At 30.3% G+C, this 18,125-nt stretch overlaps 1 protein-coding gene across 1 annotated transcript; it reads right to left on the reverse strand.

Annotated features, from left to right (window-relative positions):
• Positions 1–2,796: 2,796 nt before the first annotated feature.
• Positions 2,797–13,301, reverse strand: LOC114184241 (endoribonuclease Dicer homolog 2-like). The gene is made up of 23 exons (XM_028071526.1): positions 13,201–13,301; positions 12,744–12,850; positions 12,433–12,610; positions 12,169–12,282; positions 11,038–11,172; positions 10,414–10,498; positions 10,264–10,328; positions 9,670–9,810; positions 9,388–9,516; positions 9,174–9,294; positions 8,966–9,065; positions 7,851–8,046; positions 7,608–7,768; positions 7,242–7,460; positions 6,882–7,096; positions 6,459–6,730; positions 5,957–6,363; positions 5,771–5,874; positions 5,141–5,334; positions 4,687–4,896; positions 4,204–4,611; positions 3,683–3,961; positions 2,797–3,436 (listed from the first exon to the last, which is right to left on the reverse strand). Exons 1-23 carry the CDS (start codon positions 13,261–13,263, stop codon positions 3,086–3,088), a joined length of 4,254 nt encoding a protein of 1,417 aa, XP_027927327.1. The 5' UTR covers positions 13,264–13,301; the 3' UTR covers positions 2,797–3,085.
• Positions 13,302–18,125: the final 4,824 nt, after the last annotated feature.

Consider the following 18,125-nt stretch of genomic DNA (forward strand, 5'->3'; position numbering starts at 1 on the left):
GGAAGACGACATCTTATATACACCAAACCAGGCTTGAACTGTTCCACAATGTGAGAAGAGTCTAAAAAATGTGGCATAAAGGAGAAAGATGAAGATGATGGTGCAACATAGGAGGGAAAGAAAAAATGATTTTCAAAGAACACCACATTCCTAGAAACTCTAATGCGACGAAGCTATGGATCATATCAAACATAACCTTTTTTATTAATAGCATAACCTAGAAAAGCACACTTAATAGATTGATTAATGAGTTTGTGACGTTCATGAGGAGCAAGATGAACAAAACAAACACAACCAAAATGTTATGGTGTGGAAGGACAAGAACATTAAGATATAATTCTCTTGTTTGAAGAAAACTTTGAAATGCATTAGACATATATTCACCTCCAGAATCTGATCTTAAAATTTTTATGTGAGCAGAGAATTGAGTCTTAAGGAAAGAAACAAAACGTTGAAATACATAGAAAACTTCTGCTTTAGACCGAAGAAAATATACCCAAGTAAATTGATTGTAGTCATCTATGAACGTGACAAAATACTTATAACCTGCATGAGATACAATAGGAGAAATCCCCCAAACATCGTTATGAATAATGTCAAAACAATGATTTGCCTGAGATGCATTATGAGGAAATGGTAAAGTTTTACTTTTACCAAGTTTACAAGTAGTACAATCAAAAGAAACATGGGAGTTTTTATTGCCCAAATAACTAGATTTAAACAACGTACTAAGTACATGAAAATTTGGATGGCCTAAACGATTATGCCACATTTTATTTAGTTGTCTATCATCAACACAAACTAGAGAAAAAACAGGACAATATGTGGAAGGTGAGATGCATAGTGGAAAGAGTCGTCCCACTTTAGGTCCCTTCAGAATGATCTTCCCAATCCTACACAACACAACCAGAACGAGAAAATTGGACATTATAATCATGATCAACTAATTGGCCAACAAATATGAGATTTGTGGAAAGATTAGGAGACATAAAGACATTAGGCAAAGAAGGAGAAATATCACCAATAGCACTAATAGGTAAGGAGGTTCCATTAGCTGTGTAAATTTATTGATTGCCATCATAAGGTTTCACATTGGGTAGGGACACAACAAAATTTGTCATATGGTTAGACGCTCCAGAATCAAGATACCAATGTTGAGAAGAAACGAGAGTATTACCTGAAAGACCAAGGGCAACAAAGGTTGACACAATCATTTGTTGTACCATTTCTGGAGTAAGAGTGTTTGCAGGAGGTGTAGGAACAGAAGTTGGAGCAGGCAAAGCAGCAGAACTCGAACACCAACAAAGATGTGATAAGTAGTGCCTTATTTCTTTGCAGGGCGAATAAGACAAGCGGTGATAATATGCCCCCTTTGTTTGCAATAGTTACAGAATTTTTGTGAACAATCCTTTGCAAGATGACCAAATCCCTTACAATTGTAGCATGGGATAGAACACATATCTCTGAGCTTATTCTTTCCTTGGGCGGCATAGGCCACACTAATCGAAGTAGTAGAATTCATATTTTGTTCCATAACTGTGTGTGTTTTGATTCGTTGTTCTTCTCGGAGAAGCTCACTCAAGCAAGCATCCAAAGTAGGCACATGGTCACGATTCATCATATTAGATCGAGTAGCGCCAAAATCAGATCGTAGCTTCGTCAAAAATTGATCTCACTTGCTAGTTTGGTGCATCGTTTGGACAGCTGATAAGGCTTCATTAGAAATACCCGCATAAATAATATTTGAGTATTCAGCCTAAAGATTTTGAAAACCAGAATAATATTCCTCAATCGATAGATTTCCTTGTGTGAAATTAGTCATCTCATAATCCAATTGAAACCTCCAAGCTGTATTGGCTTGATGATAAACATTTTTAATATAATCTCACATATCCTTAGCAGTGTTGTAAGGCCAAAGATTAAGGATAAAATAGGTCATGATTTGGGCATTTTTCGTTTCCCACTTCGCCAAATCTGTTGCAGCCGTTGTTGCGGGAATTTTGCCATCAATATGACCCCATAATTATTTGCCTTTGACAAAGAGCTTAAATTGGAACTCCCAAGCAGCATAATTTTTTCCATTAAATCAAACCAGAAAAGGGTCAACTTTATCCGAGACCATATGAACAAGGACACAAAGAATGGGTTTTCAAAATCAAAACTAGAGAAGATCGGGGCATGACGAACATCAAACCAGAATGAATCAAACAGCGTGAGTGTGCAATAGCAAGGACGAATCGTGAGAACAAATCAAAACAAACACGACAATCACATTGATACGAACGAGAGTCAAAGTCGCGAACAAGAACAAATTCACAAACCACCACCGAACACGAACCAAAACAATCAAGAAGCGAAAAGGTTGAAGAACTTCCACCAATTGCGAATGTCAATCACAAACTCAATAACTCAATAACAACGTATCAAAGAAGACCAAGATAGAGAACACAAGAGTGACCCACAATCCAAAGTTGTAGCTCTAATACCATGTCACAGTATCACAATATCTGAAAACATACTCACATACTCTAATACTCAAGAATGTATCTTAAAAAGGTTTATTGTTATTTTGCAACCCCTTTTCTTATATAAGCACTATAAAATATATTTACATTAATATTCGATATTAATATTCGATAAAAAGGAGAGAGATTGTAAGATATTTTCTATTTATAAAGGAAGTAATTGAGAATCCCATAATTGAGAATCTCCAACAACAATTGAAAACCCCAAACAACTATATATTAAATATTAAAATAATCTATTAAAGACATAATAAACTATATTTATACACATTAACAAGAGCATCTCTTCGTAAAAGACACATAATTACTAACAGTAACTTTTTAACAGAAGTTACATAACGACACATACACAGCTTGGACTAACAGAGGAATATTATAACCCTTGAAAAACTAATAAAATATCAACAAGAGCATTAATATCTCAACACCAGTTACCCTCTTTTGACACAGTTTTTTCTAAAAGGAAGAGTGAAAACAAAGGTCTCAAATGAGAGTAACAGGTGTCAAAATAATTCTTTCCATATCAACAAGTATTACAATCAAAACTAGTGCGGCGTATCCTATAATAACTTTTCTTGCTTCAAGGAATTCAAAATTTCCTTGTAAACTATCTTCTTGGCTGTGTCCTTGAGAGCATGACCGAGATACTCATACTGATGAATGATTTCATCAGCTTCTACCTCCATTCTATAAGTAGTCACGCCATCTTTTCTGTTCACAACCTCTTGTATAATATTATAATTTCTTTTTTGTATCAATTCATGCAACTCTCTGATGGGGTGGAGCTTCAATGTATCTGGTGTGACAAGAGGTTCCAAAAGTGGCCTTATGCTTTCCCACACAACCTCTTTATTGTATCCTGAATCAACTAGAATCGCTCCAGCCAAAGACTCTATAATGTCTCCAAGCACCTATCAAACAATAACAAACTACATTATGTGTTTTGTAATGGTTAACACATTGAATGAGTCACGAATACAACTCTGCGGCAAAACTCAAAGTAAGATATACCAAATAGGGAAGGCAATAAAGCAAGATGGTGTTTGCAACATTGGAGAAGCATAAGTTTTTGATCAAATTTACCAACAATGTTTAGTTCTTTAGTGTAGTAACCAATTCTCCTTCATGAGTCTATGAAGTAAATTTTAACAACCAACCTTAGGAAGTGATGTCTCTGACTCGTATCCAAAAGTTGAGGATGAAGACAACTTATCAAAACTGTTTAGTGATATAGCAATATGCTTATGCAGTTCTTGTGAGGCATGGAGTACATGTTTGTGCAAACCATGCTTAATGGCAGACCATGCATAACAATCGTTATTCACAGAAGCTGACCTCATGTCAGTTAACTGCCCAGGTGACATGCCAGGATATTTTTTGTACAAATGCCAAGTAATCAGATAATCCAGTACTGAATCTCCAAGAAATTCTAGCCTCTGCAGAGCAAGGAGTACATCATTTTTTACATATAAAGATAATAATGGAACAAAGTAACAAGAATATGAATTAAAAATGATTGATCATGAAGAATGTGTTTCATTACTATTTATCAGATCCTACCAAAAGATAGGCTAGTAAATATGGGGTTGGAGAAAGTTCATTCATACATACATAATGAATTTATGCTAATGCAATGTCTTGTTTCCATATGATGAATAATAAGCATAAGTAAAAATACCTGATAACATCTAGGAACTTCAGGCAGCATGTAAGAACCATGGGTCAGAGCTTCCACTAAAAGAGTATTGTCATGGAATGAGTAATTCAGTTGTGATTCTAAATGGCTGACATTAATCAGTTTCTCCGGTTGAATGTCAAAGTGCCTTTCATAGGGTACTTGATCAAAATTCACTTTAATACCAATCCAATCCATGAACAACAATGCAGCTTTTTCACCACCAGTGCTGAGGAAGGCACCAATTAGTGCCTCAACTACATCAGCAATAAGCTTTCGTTTTAATTTTCTTTTTCCAGAAATATAAATCTGTTTCCCTTTGATAATCAACTCTTCTATTTTAAAACTTCCAGATTTATCACCAGGAATGATCCAGGAATGAGGATCAAATGGTTCATTTCGTATGAAACCCTGCAAATAAAAACTAATTAAGAATTCTGAAATAAATGAAACAATATTAAAGAGAAATAAAGCGGGAGAGAATACCGGAAGGCCAGAACTGCACCCTAACTTGCAGAGTGTAGCGTTAGAAATCATCTTTTCCCTCTTCAAACTAAGGAGACCTTCATGGTCACTTTCATAGGTTTTAAAAAGCTGTTGACTGGCAGCATATTTTAAAAAAGAATCTCCAAGAGTTTCTAGAGACTCATAATGGAAAGGCTCTTGGCATTTTTTAGAAGTTATTGCCTCTAACACCTACAATGCCAATTGCAGATATCTTTTGGTGTAAGTAACTTTCTAATATTTGACAACTGGATGAAATAAAAATAACAATAGTAAAAATAAATGAATCCACACTATGAGAGAACACCAAGACAAATTAACCAATAGATGCTAATGTAGACCATTTCACACAACTGCTTATATATATGTAAAGTATAAAAAAAACTTGCAGTAAGCTAATTTGTTTTCTAGATTGTAACAGTGAGCATGTACACACCTTCATTATTTCAGTTTCATTCTGCGCGCAATGAAATAAATGCATCTTCTTTAAGTTGAAAGCTCCAACCAATGATTCAATCCGATGCATGATTGATGGAATAAATGAGAAGGAATAAATGATACTATCTTGTATTGGAGACATGATTATAGAACACAGTTCAGGAGGTAATTCAACAAAGGCCTTGCTTGCTTCTGAAATGAAAAACATGGAAGTAAGGATTTAGATTCGGTTGCATATTGTTAGTGTTTAAGAATAACACTAAACATTTCCGCAACTTTTCTGCACATGAATAAATATTCAGGCCTCGTGACATGATAACTAAGTTATTGTTAATAGCAGTTACTGCCGAAGCGGATGCAAAGTTTATTCATATTAGGATTATAACATTGCGTTTCAGAAAGCCAAAACAGAGATAACAACTAAGAGGCTTAAAGTATTGTGCCACACCCAAACAAGTAGAGGCTATTTTCATAGTTCCAATCCAAAGAAACTGTTCAGAAGAAATAGCATACAAACAAGCCTGGTTCCTTTGAATTAAAATCAGAGGGCATGTAATGCCAGGTATACATTCACATAGTAGAGATCAAGGAACAGAATAAAATTAACAAATTGAAAATCAGGTCAAACCTCCTTCTTTCCTCTGTTTGCGTCCATCACAATAATTTTTAGCCTGAAAATTGTGTCTTGCTTTAAGCAGCTGCTGATGTTCAAATTGCAATGATATACCGTGACTGAAAATTGGAAACAAAAATAATGATGCACTCTAGCAGGTAAAGTAACCTGAGAATAAACATAAATGAATAAATTACTTACTGTTGTTCATAATAATTTTTGTACGTAGTGACTCCACCAGTCCTTAGTTCCAAAGGTGAGTTTCCATCTAATTCCATTAGACCAGTGGTGATATAGAAATAATTCTTACCAATAGCATGGGACGTGCAAACCAACGCATTCTGTAGTTTACAAGTGCACACTAGACCACTTTTTGTCCTTATGTGGGGTTGATGACACTTGCACGTAAACTTAGATGCATTTACAGAATTGATAGCTAACCAATTAACAAGTGATTTCTCCCCTTTCCCAATAGCTGGAAGCAAAAGATAGTCAATACCAACATCATCTTGCAAATAGCTTTTGTCCAAACCAATTGGCAACTCGTTCATATCATGATGTATGAGAATTCTAAGCAACGTGACTTGGAAATTTTTACACAAAAGAACCTGGAAAACAAAATAAACAAACAATAAATTCAAACGTTTTGTTAACCCACATGCAAATAAGTTCGATATAATTAAAGGATAACTAGACAGCATACCTGATCTTGCGAAAGATTAATGGTTCCTTTGTATCTTAACTTTACGGACACACTACCTCTGTCAAAACCCATATCAAATTGGGAGCACACAATTTCTGGATCAAGCTTAATTCTCATAGCAAGAAAAATATCTTGCACAGAGATATCATAGCTAAAATTTTGACTGAGTTCCATCAAATAACAATGGTATGTTGTGTCACTATTAGTTGACACACAACTTACCAATCCAAATGGAATGTAAGTTGGTTGGATATCATCATAAGGTTCATTCCCTGAAAGAATTTGATTGATGAGGAAATCATTCAAAGATTCATGTGGAAGTCGATCAAAGAATTATATGGACAAACAGTTTATGTTCAAATACAATATTCAAAAAGAAAAACACTAATAGTACGAGAAATTAATAAAAGGCATGTAAGTTACCAAATTCTTCAACCTCTGCTGCTTGAATGACAATATCAGGAACAAGATTATCAGTCAGAGCTCCTATCTTGTGAAGTTGTTTGCAAGCTTCAAGGCATGCCATATTCTTTAAGTGTTTTTTGTCTCCAACTACACGAATAGGCTGTAGAGGACAGCTCTTTGGAAGATACAACGTTCCAGTTTCTTTGTCCCACCTTGGAGTCGGTTTAAAGTATCTGAGAGAGTAATCTAATGGTATAAATGAAAAAGAACAAGATAAAACAAAGACTTAAAAAAAAATGAAGGAAGAAAGTATATCTTAGGTTCATTAAAATGAAGGAAGAAAAGCCAGATAATGGGGGAAGCAATGAACTAACTAACCCATCTGCAGGGAGGCGTGAGCAGTACAAGTATATCAAACTAATGCCAGAACTAAGATTTGCAATGGCTCCTGTGCTGGCAACATGATAAGCTTCCTTATCAAAGTCATCACCTTTAAAAGGGTCACATGGAAGGGAAGACTGTCGCAAGGACTCCTTCCTCATAATATCCGCACTAGCAAGGTATTTCTCAAGTCGAGTACGTGTAGCTGAATCCCCTCTGTAATTTAGAGTAAAATAAAGGATGGTTTTGGAAAAAGTTAACTGGTAAAGAATAATTTGTCACTATATTTTTGTCTATTGCAGCTTAACTAAACAAAGTATCAGAGTAATAAAGGAACTTAGGGAGTAATGAAAAATCAAATACCTCTCAACCATTAATATGTAGTCTGAATTTTTCATTCTAGCACGTCCTCGGGACTGTATGAAACTGCACACTGTAGGAGATGGATCAAATCTGATAACTAAATTGCAACTTTGAACATCTAAACCTTCTTCGAGAATTGATGTTGCAACAATGATGTTGACCTGCATATTAAATTTTATATTGATAAGACATGTCATTTGGTTATTACAATACAGTGGACTGTTAAACCCTAAAGTAACATACCAATCCCATTCGAAATTCTTCCACAATTTTATTCTGTTTATTCCTTGACTGATTTTTCAATCCAAAATTGTTTCCTGCTATGAATTTAGTCTTCCAGGTATTGTACTTTGGAAGCAAGGTATTGAATAAATCTTCAAGTACAATGGCGGTAATGATCCTTTCAACAAAAACTATGCATCTCATGTCTCTCAAACCCCTGCAATTGCAGCACAAGTAGAAGATCCATCAAATAGATTTAATATAATCATCATAATAACATTAGAATGATCACAACGTACAATCGAACAACAATAGCCTTATTCCACCAGGACTACATGCAATCAGTCGATCAAAACAGTATGTAGATCAACTAGTTAGAATAAATTTTCAACACTCATCCCAATCTGAAGCCAATAACGACAGGCTTATATTTTAGAAAATAGAGCCAGTGTATTTGAGGTTAAGAATCAAAGTGATCACAAACTCTACCTGATGTAACACAACGTTTTAGAACTTATCATTGTTCCAAAATCAGTAGTAAGTGATACAATTTCTTGATTCAATATCTTTTATATATACTTTTTACAGCTGAATGTGTACTTTAAAATTTTATTTTAAAATATGGATTCAAGTAGGTTTAGCAACCTAAGATCAACATCAGATTATTGAAATCCAATTTAATTTCATTCTCCTTTTTCTAAAATATTTACGTAGTTAAGATCAAAATCAAATTATTCAAAACTTACCTTTTCCTTAAATATATTCTATAATCAGGGTGGTTAAAAACATATCTCCCAACCTTTGACAAGTAGCATCAAATGATAAAATAAGTATTGTAAAACATTCATCATCAGTGATATCACAAAATTAGTAGGAAAAAAATGATAAGAAAAAACTTAGTTACAGTTGGTTTAGGTTGAGTTGCTCTATCTATAGGGTTGATGCATAAACCATATGTAAAGATTGAATTTATTTATAGAATACATTATATTTTCTTAGGCACCTTCTCATCTCATAAGAAACTTAACAGTCAAATAAGGAGAGTCTAGAGGCACATCCATAATAATGACAACACGTTACATGATTTCAGAACCACAATGGAAACATTCAGAAAGAAACATATCCATGATTATAACCTGTAATCAAGTATAGAGTCTATAAGACAGCAAACTTTGGAGGTCAACAGCCCCATCTCCAAATCGAATTTAATATTGTCACCAATAGACCACTTAGCATCTGAGTAAGAAAAGAACATTGTATGAAAATTAATTAATGCTAGAAATGCAAGCAAAATATTTATATCTAAGATTTCACCATTTCTCTCAGTGGCTGTAGAATCATTACCACATTGCAAGTAACTTTTTAGTGTGTCTATACACGCCAAAATAAAGTTTTTAACAACTTTATCTCCAGAGTGTCCCCATGAAAACGAGTCAAATTCACTAGAAGATAAACAATCAGCAGCCTACCACAAGTCAAGAAAAAACAACAGTTAGCATTTATGAAACCTTAAAGAGACATGAGAGACAGAAAGTTTCTGCAGGAAATAGGCATGAACCTTCAAAGCCAACCAAACACCAAGCTCGCCCAGACTAAATATCAAAGCATCAAACATCTTTGTTATTCTTTTTTGTGCAGACTCAGCAACTGATCCAGTGAAATCTGAACTTTCTAGAGTGAGTTCATGCTGAGAAACAGAATATCCATTGTTAATAACCTCAGACATAAAAAATAAATAACTTAGATAGCAGCAGTAGACATAAATGAAACTGTGACAGTAACTAAATACAGGATGATGAAAGTATATTTCAAAAACTGATATATCTTTAAATGTACATACCTGCTCTTTTAACATCTTGAGTTTAGACGCTATTTCTTCAAATAATACAAATTGAATTCCATTGTCATTGTAAAACTTCAATTTTGGTGTTGATGTTGGTATGAACTGAGTGATGACAGCTTCACTTGCACATGTATATACCTTCATTTGAAAATATTTGTCAAGCAAATAATACAAAGCAAGACCAAAGGGTTTGCACATCGACACAAAGAACTCCTAATCACATTAGAATAAATCATTTGTAATTGATTCAGAATAAATAAATAAATAAAAGAAATCTGGCATAGCTATAGGTTTAACTACCTCTAAGAATGTTAACACACAACTGGATCCTAAAACTAAGAACCTAAATACTAAAAATAACAATAAAGTACCAAATAACATAACCCCATAAGGTAACAAAACTTTAATCCTTTTCATGCATCTTTCTTGCCATAAAAGTGTCACTTGGGGCCATACGAGTAGTCTCTATATTTCTTCAACATTTATCCAATTACACCAAGAAGATATAGGACAAGACCCATACAACGTAATATCATGAGTAGAAAGAGCAAAACACGAAAAACCATACAGAAGAGGAAGAGAAAAAACTACCTTTGAATGCATTAGAGTCATTAGTTTCTGAATATTCTCTGACAAGGATGATTCAGATTTTCCAACTGGATTATAAAAAAGGGAATTAACATTAGAGAAAAAAAAAACCTAGAAACTGAAGGAGCCATAAACTTTTCTTGACTTGTATACCTTTCGTCTTAATTGGAGATGCAGTCATACCAAAAATTCGAGGGAGGTCAGAGCTACCAGATTGTAATTGGTGATGATAAAACTCCTGCATGAAATCAAATCATAAAAAAGTAACAAACTAATTCCAAAACACAAACTAAAACCACAAGATGCAGATGCATACAAGATTGTAATTGACTAATTGTCTTCAAACAAAGTTAATTACAAATCTTACAGAACCAAAATAATTGAAAAAACATGATACTACTGAACCAAAGTCACCGATTCTAATTATAATCTCGTGTTGCATAGTTTGGGGTCCAGATCAATTACACAGTATAAAATATAAGGCAATTTATACTCATGGATAGAAGAAGGAAAATATTTTAATGTCACATATCAGCCGCACCTCACCCGATATTTTTATGGGTTCAATTTTCCCCTTTGTCCCCAGTCCACAGATCCTTTACACTCATTGTATCACCCAATAAAAAAAAAATTAAGTTGCATATAATGGTTGGAGGTATAATACAACATATTAATGAAGAAGTCATTACTCAAATATATTATTATACTAAAAATTAGTAAGAAGTTCAAAGACACAGCCCAGTTGAGAGAAAAGGATGGAGAAAATATCAAACTTACAGTCATGATGCAGGCATAAGGGTGTTTACCCCTAGCATGATGGCATTCATCCATTATCAAAACCTTAATCATATTCAGTTTGAGGAAGCTGTGCCTCAAACAATTGAGCAATATTACAGGAGTCATGATAAGCACCTACACAATGAAAAGCATTACATGATATCCATTTAGAAAAAAAAAAAAAAAAAAAAAACCAGAACCATCATAATGATAATAAAGTAACAAATGAAAAATGTGTGTCACATTCAAGCAATTGAACAATAGAAAAAAGAAAACAGTTGCCTTAGTTTCCATTAAATTTAATTGTAAAGATTTCGTTTTAGTATACTATGAGACTTAACCCGGTACAAAGGTCACAGACAACATGCAAGCGATGGATTCCAAAGGAACTATAGAAAGAGTTTGCGTAAGATTTTATCGATAAAGTAGATGAAGAAAATGGAGTATCTCAGTGTTCTCCTCAGAACGTATTCAAAAGCTAAAAACACCACATGCCCAAGGGTGTTGATAATCATATAACTTTTATCGAAAATTTGCTTCAATTTCAATTGATAAAAAAGTTTGAACAAGTAAACCAAAGGTTTAGTAAAAGAATATTAATTGTATGAGTTTATGTAATCTTCAATTCAGAAAAATGAAACAAGCAATTAAATACTTAAATAGGCATGCATTGAATGTATTAGTGACAATTACTGAACAACCAAATAAGGTAAGTTCAAGCGTGTTCCCTTCAAATCCTTTCCGTTTAACAATTCAAGCTTCTATGAACTTTAAATTTTTCACTGGAAATGATGAAAGAAAAAGTACAAAACAAATAAATAGCAAATCCTTGAGTTGTGTGATTTATATCAATGATACGATATCAGACAAATTCATCCATGTATCGTAAGTTTCAAAGTCATTTAAAATCCATCTTATAATATTATCGGTAGGTAGTTTAATTGTATCGAATCATAAGATTCAAATCTAACAACTACGGAAATAAATATTCAGCCACCTTTTCAAATGGGGGGAAATAGGAATATATCACACATTGCACAAACAGATGGGTTAAGATTAAGCAAAGCAGACCAGTAAAAATAACAAGGAATCTTTCAAATCTGATAGAATGCAAAAAAAGAAAAAACAGACCTCGTGTTTATCCATTTCTTGTTCCCATGTCGCTGCATCCCAGAAGTCAACACCCATATCTCCCCAATACACACCCACTTTCAAATCGGTATGCATTTTCACAACTTCGGCTTGCTAAATTACGAGTGAACAGCAACAAGTTAGAAGATAATGAAAAAAATAAAACGCAGTGAAAGTACTGATCCATTACATAACTTATCAAACAGCACAATAATAATGAATCTGGACTTTGCAAAAGGCATCATAAGATAGAGAGTGTCATACTTGAGAGACCAACACAACTTGGGGAACCAAGAACACTGCAATGAAAGGAGAAGGCTTTCGAAGGTGATGCGCATAGCTGCGAAGAAGCATGATGGCTATCAAAGTTTTGCCCGAACCAGTCTCCAAGTACACAATGGTATTCTCATGGATAGCTTTGTCCAATGCTTCAAGCTGATAACTACAGGAAATAAAAAAGTATAAAAAATAAAAAATCAGTGAGAAAGAGATAGTAATCATAAGAACACATTCAACAATGCATGCACTCATAAACCCCAGAAGTTTAACCATAAAGATGTGCAGATTAAACTCACCTTCTGGCAAATGGAAGAACATCACGTGTAATCTTCTGCTGCTTGGTATGAGGGTGTATACCCATTGAGAGTGCACCTTCTATAACTATTTTACCTTTTTGTTCAGCCTGCATCCAAAATCCAACGAAAGAAAAATACCCCATTACAAAAATGATCCCTCTCCTTATCATGGAAGACGAAAACAGTAAAACAAACTCAAACCCAGAACTCGCAGACGCAAATCGAATAAAGGGTAGTGCAAAGGTTCAAGCTTTACCATCTGATAAATGAGAATGAGTAATGTGGAGTGTGTTGTATTTAACAGATTTCCGAAACAAATAATATAGTAAACACATGAAGCGAGTGTCAAGGGATCGACAGTTTGTTACCAAAAATAATCGTGAAAAGACACAGTCACTGTAGTAATTAGCACGAGAGAGAAAGAGGGAGAGAAGTAACAGGTAATTTGAATGAATACCGATTCTGTTTCGTCACTTTTTCGTTTCTCTCCGCCATGCACTGAGAGAGGGAGCGTCGCCATGACTGCATAGGAAACGGTGAAGCGTAAGAAAATTTTGGTTTGGAGGAAGAAAGAAGAGTGTGCAGAGAAGGGACAAGACTTCGAAATTTATAGAGAAAAATTTTGAATAAATTTTTAACCACATACGTTAGTTTTCACTTCAGTCTCTTTATTTTTATTTTTTTACTTTTATTTTTAAAAAGAAGAATTATATTTACACGTCCAAAAAGTTTTTATATTTATTTAATATTTCTTTTTTCACAATTTTAAAAGTTCTTTTTTTTCTTTTAACTATTTTATTTGTGGCTTGTTAAATGGTTATATTTGATGTTTAACAATTTTTTCCTTTTTGAAATTGTAATAATACATTAATTTAGATACTAAAATTACAATACTTTAATTTATAATCCTTCAAAATAGAAAATAATTTATATTTTGATAAATAATAATTAATCTTTTTATCCCGGCATTCCATAAATAGACCATGTTCATTTAATAAATGTAGGAAAATATTTAAAATTGATTTTAATAATTAAATTAATTCTTCTTCAAAAAATAATTACTGTTTTGTTATCTTTTTATTCTTCTAAATTCTAATTAGATTTAAAGTCACTTCTTCATAAAATGGTCATATTTTTTTCTGATTTATGTGAGATTTTAATCATGTTTTTTAACATCAGATATTAAACATCTCAAGCGTGATAAACAAAATAGATAGAGATGATGACACAATATAAATGTAACAAAACCTATTTACTATCATAAGTCATGATGTTATATTAAAAAAATAATAATTTTAATTCAACGTAATAAGATCAATAAATTAAAAAATTTAATTTGTAACTTTCAAAATAAAACATAACTTATATATATTTATATAATCATTAATTACTTTTATAACATTTAATGAATAAATCATATTAATTAAATAATTATAGAAAAATATTTAAAGTGTCATTAATTATTAATTTAATTAGGGAAATGTTAATCGGGTTCTGTTTAAAGTATAACTAATGATAATTGATTTTAATATATTTATGAAAATAATAAACTTCACTAATTAAAATAATATAAATTTATATAACATAATTTTTAAAGACAATATTTAAATAAACATTACAATTTCTATCGTCTTTATTAATAAGCAAACAAAAATATTTCTCTAAAGCTCGAAGACTCTCTCTCCATAAAAGCTTGAAATATAAATGCTTGAAAGGTAAATACTTGAAACATTTAAAAAAGTACCATCTTTAATTTAAAAAAAAAAAAACAAAATTCTTTGAAATTTTTAGCCTTTTTCAAATTTCTTCTATGATAGAAAGATTGCAACTTTTATGAAAAGAAGTTATCCTTTCTTCATATTGCTTTTTGTCACTTCTTCAAATAAATTTTTCTTTATTTTGAATATGTGTGAATGATAAATATCATGATAATAAAAATTCTAATTTTTTTCTATTTTTCATATTTTTTTTCTTCTGCCCAGCTGAATTGAGAAAAACAAATAACATAATCAATTTTAGGCTTGGACTTTTAGATGATTAACGTGTTATTACTTGATAATCAATATACTCCCATACTTTTTATTTTTATTTTTAAGAAACGGTACAACATATTGAAATTATTTTATTATTTAAGTATTTTTTTTAACTTTTTGTTGTGCACATCAAATAAATTATTTGTATAACACTCATTTTTATCTTCTAAATAAAATAAAATTGTATTAATGATTATTATTAGAAAATTTTCTGATAAATCTCAATTTGGTAAAAATTTTCTAAGCTAATTGTCTATCTTTGGATAGTGTTTTGTGTACTACTAAAAAAACTCATATTTCTTGCCAATTTTGTTTTGAAATTGTTTTTGTAGGGAATACTTATAAATTTTGTTATGAAAAAATTTTTTACAGGAAATTGCTGCAAAATATTTTTTATAAAACACTTTTCGCAACAAATTTTGTAAAAAATACTTGCGAATTTTATAATTTTGTAGGAAATAATTATCCATGAAAGAATTACCTGCCAATTAAAATTCTTAGAAAAAATAGTAGGAAAAAACCTTTTCTTGCAAATTTTCTTAACAAATTTGCAAGAAAATTCCCATGTAATATGAGAATTTGTAGTAGTCATTTAGAATTTGTCAATTTCTAAAACTTTAATATATTTTTTTCTCCAAACTTAAAAAATTATTTGATATAGTCATTTTAGTCCAATTATGTTAAAATTTTTGACATGTCAAATGTGTTTTATTTTAGCATTTGAGTTGTTTACCTTGATTCATACGTAAAAAAAATTAACGTAATGGGATTAAAATAACTATATCCATTCATTTTTAAGGTTTAAAAAGTATAAAATGTATCAAAATTTCGGATAGAAACAAATTTCAATTTCATGTTAAAGTGTAGTACTAAAAATATATTTAACCAAAATTAAATTATTATGATTAGTTTAATATTTTTTTGAGAATGAGATGAAAAAATGAAAGTTGTCCCCCATTTATTTATTGTCTTCCGTGGTATGATATTATATTAAAAACTAAATTTTAAGTATAAAACTTATAAAATTATCTTAAGTTTTTTAGTCCATTAATTCAAAAGTATAAGATTACAAAATTTTAATTTATATATATCAAAATAGAAATTAATTTATATTTTTATAAAATTTTATAACCATTAACGTTTTAATCCTAACATTGAATGAATAAACCATATTCATTAAATATTATATATATATATATATATATATATAGAGAGAGAGAGAGATGAAATTTAAAGATATATTAATTATTAATTTAATTCTCTTTCAAAATTAATTATTATCTTGTTTTTTTTTTTGCAAAATATAATTACACTTAAAGTTAATGTGTTTTTTTAATTTTATTATATTAGTACAAATCGGGATTTCAAGCGTACTCTTTTATACTGAGAATTGAACATTTTGAATGTAAACATATCATGAAAAGGTTATGAACTTAAATAAGTTTAAGTTCTATAATTTATATTCTAGAACATTTTTGCATTTATATTCTATAATTTAATTATAAATTTAAATAAGTTTAGAAACTTAATTTTATATTTAAGGTTATGAACTTTGTTTATATATATATATATATATATATATATATATATATATATATATATATATATATATATATATATATATATATATATATATATATATATATATATATATATATATATATATATATTCTTATACCACAAATGAGTCTAAATGAGTCTTTCAGAGGAGAGATTTATCAGAGATACAATACTAATACTAATGAAATTCAAGTCAATATATCCAAATTTATGACTCGTTAAAACTATGTTTTTATAAAAATTTAAATAATATTGTTTATAATAATTTTGTTAACATATATTTGAAGTTATTTTTATTATTTTAAAATTTTGTTTAACATATATATTTTTTAATGTATATTTATATTTAATATATTTCTAATATATAATTCTTACATTATATGATATATATTTATACTATAAATCATCATAAAATTAAATTTAAATATATATATATAAAAAATCCATAAATTCCAACCTACCAGAAGTGAAAGACGTGATTGTTAGAATTCAAGTATGAGTTTTAGTCTGACATTGTGTAAAAATGATAGAGTTGAGCAATATATAAAGTAGAAGATCCATAAATTTATTGTCTTAAGGCTTTATTTAAGTTGAAGGTCATGTTGTGATTTGACTCATTTATTATATATATAGATACTTTATTTTTTAATTTATTATATATATATATATATATATATATATATCACTTTCTATACTATATCAAATATTTAAAAGATTAATATTAAAAATGTTAAAAGTTATCTATATTTTTAGAATTAATAATAAATAGTCAAAATTTTGATAGTTAATATTAAAGACAAATTTAGACTTTAATTCATAAATTAATTATAAATTTCTATTGATGATAAAATTTATGTTAACTATATATATTTTTAATTTAGTCAATATAATGACTAATTATTTTTTTTATATAAATTGAGTTGTTATTTAATAATTTTCCCATACTGATCTACTAAAAAAATATTATACATGTAATTAGATGTCAACATTGATAAAATAAATATTATTACTTTTTAAGAAATACAATAATAATATGTAAAGCATAATTCAATAAATCCTCCATCTATATTTATATTTTTAGTACACCCAAGAACTTGTTGAAAATGAAAAGAAAGGTAAGATGATGATAGAAGGGATACAAAAACTTAAATTATATATATATATATATATATATATATATATATATATATATATATATATATATATATATACCAAACTTGTTTCTAAAATATTCACATTAATGCTTCTAACCAATTAAAAAAAAATTAATATAGATTATCGAGACGTTAGTATGTAAATTGTAATAATGTAATCTATTAATGGAAAAATATTCAATTATCTAATTGGACACTAATAGTTCACTTAACATAATTAACTATTTATTTAGGGATGAATTTCTCAACTCAAACATTAATACTCAATTACATATTTAAGTATACAATTTGGCTAAGTGTTATAGGAAACATGAAGTGGGATAAGCAATCTAAACTCATTCCATTCTAGAAAACAACATAACATTTTTTGTTAAATGGAAATGAAAATTAAGTATACGAGAATAAAGATTATCGAAGGATATTTTAGAGTCCAAATATAGATACTGGATAAGCTTAGATAAAAGAAAGAATGGAAAAAGGGAGTCCCGGTGGTAAAATGATTTGTGCAATGTATTCTGTTGGGTGAAGAGTGCTACACCCTGGTTTAAGTAGAGTGTGACTAGGATAACATTTTGGGAAGATGTATGATTTGGGGATAAAACAATTAAGAATTCGTACCCTAAATTATATGTAAA

The sequence above is a fragment of the Vigna unguiculata genome, chromosome 5 (assembly GCF_004118075.2).
Source record: "Vigna unguiculata cultivar IT97K-499-35 chromosome 5, ASM411807v1, whole genome shotgun sequence".
Taxonomy (NCBI): domain Eukaryota; kingdom Viridiplantae; phylum Streptophyta; class Magnoliopsida; order Fabales; family Fabaceae; genus Vigna; species Vigna unguiculata.

Coding starts and splice junctions, on each gene's coding strand:
- LOC114184241 (XM_028071526.1), bottom strand. CDS start 13,263: ATGGCGACGCTCCCTCTCTCAGTGCATGGCGGAGAGAAACGAAAAAGT. Junction 9,066..9,173: donor AAAAAGTTACTTGCAATGTG/GTAATGATTCTA, acceptor TTTCTTACTCAG/ATGCTAAGTGGTCTATTGGT. Junction 7,097..7,241: donor TCACGCCTCCCTGCAGATGG/GTTAGTTAGTTC, acceptor TTACTCTCTCAG/ATACTTTAAACCGACTCCAA.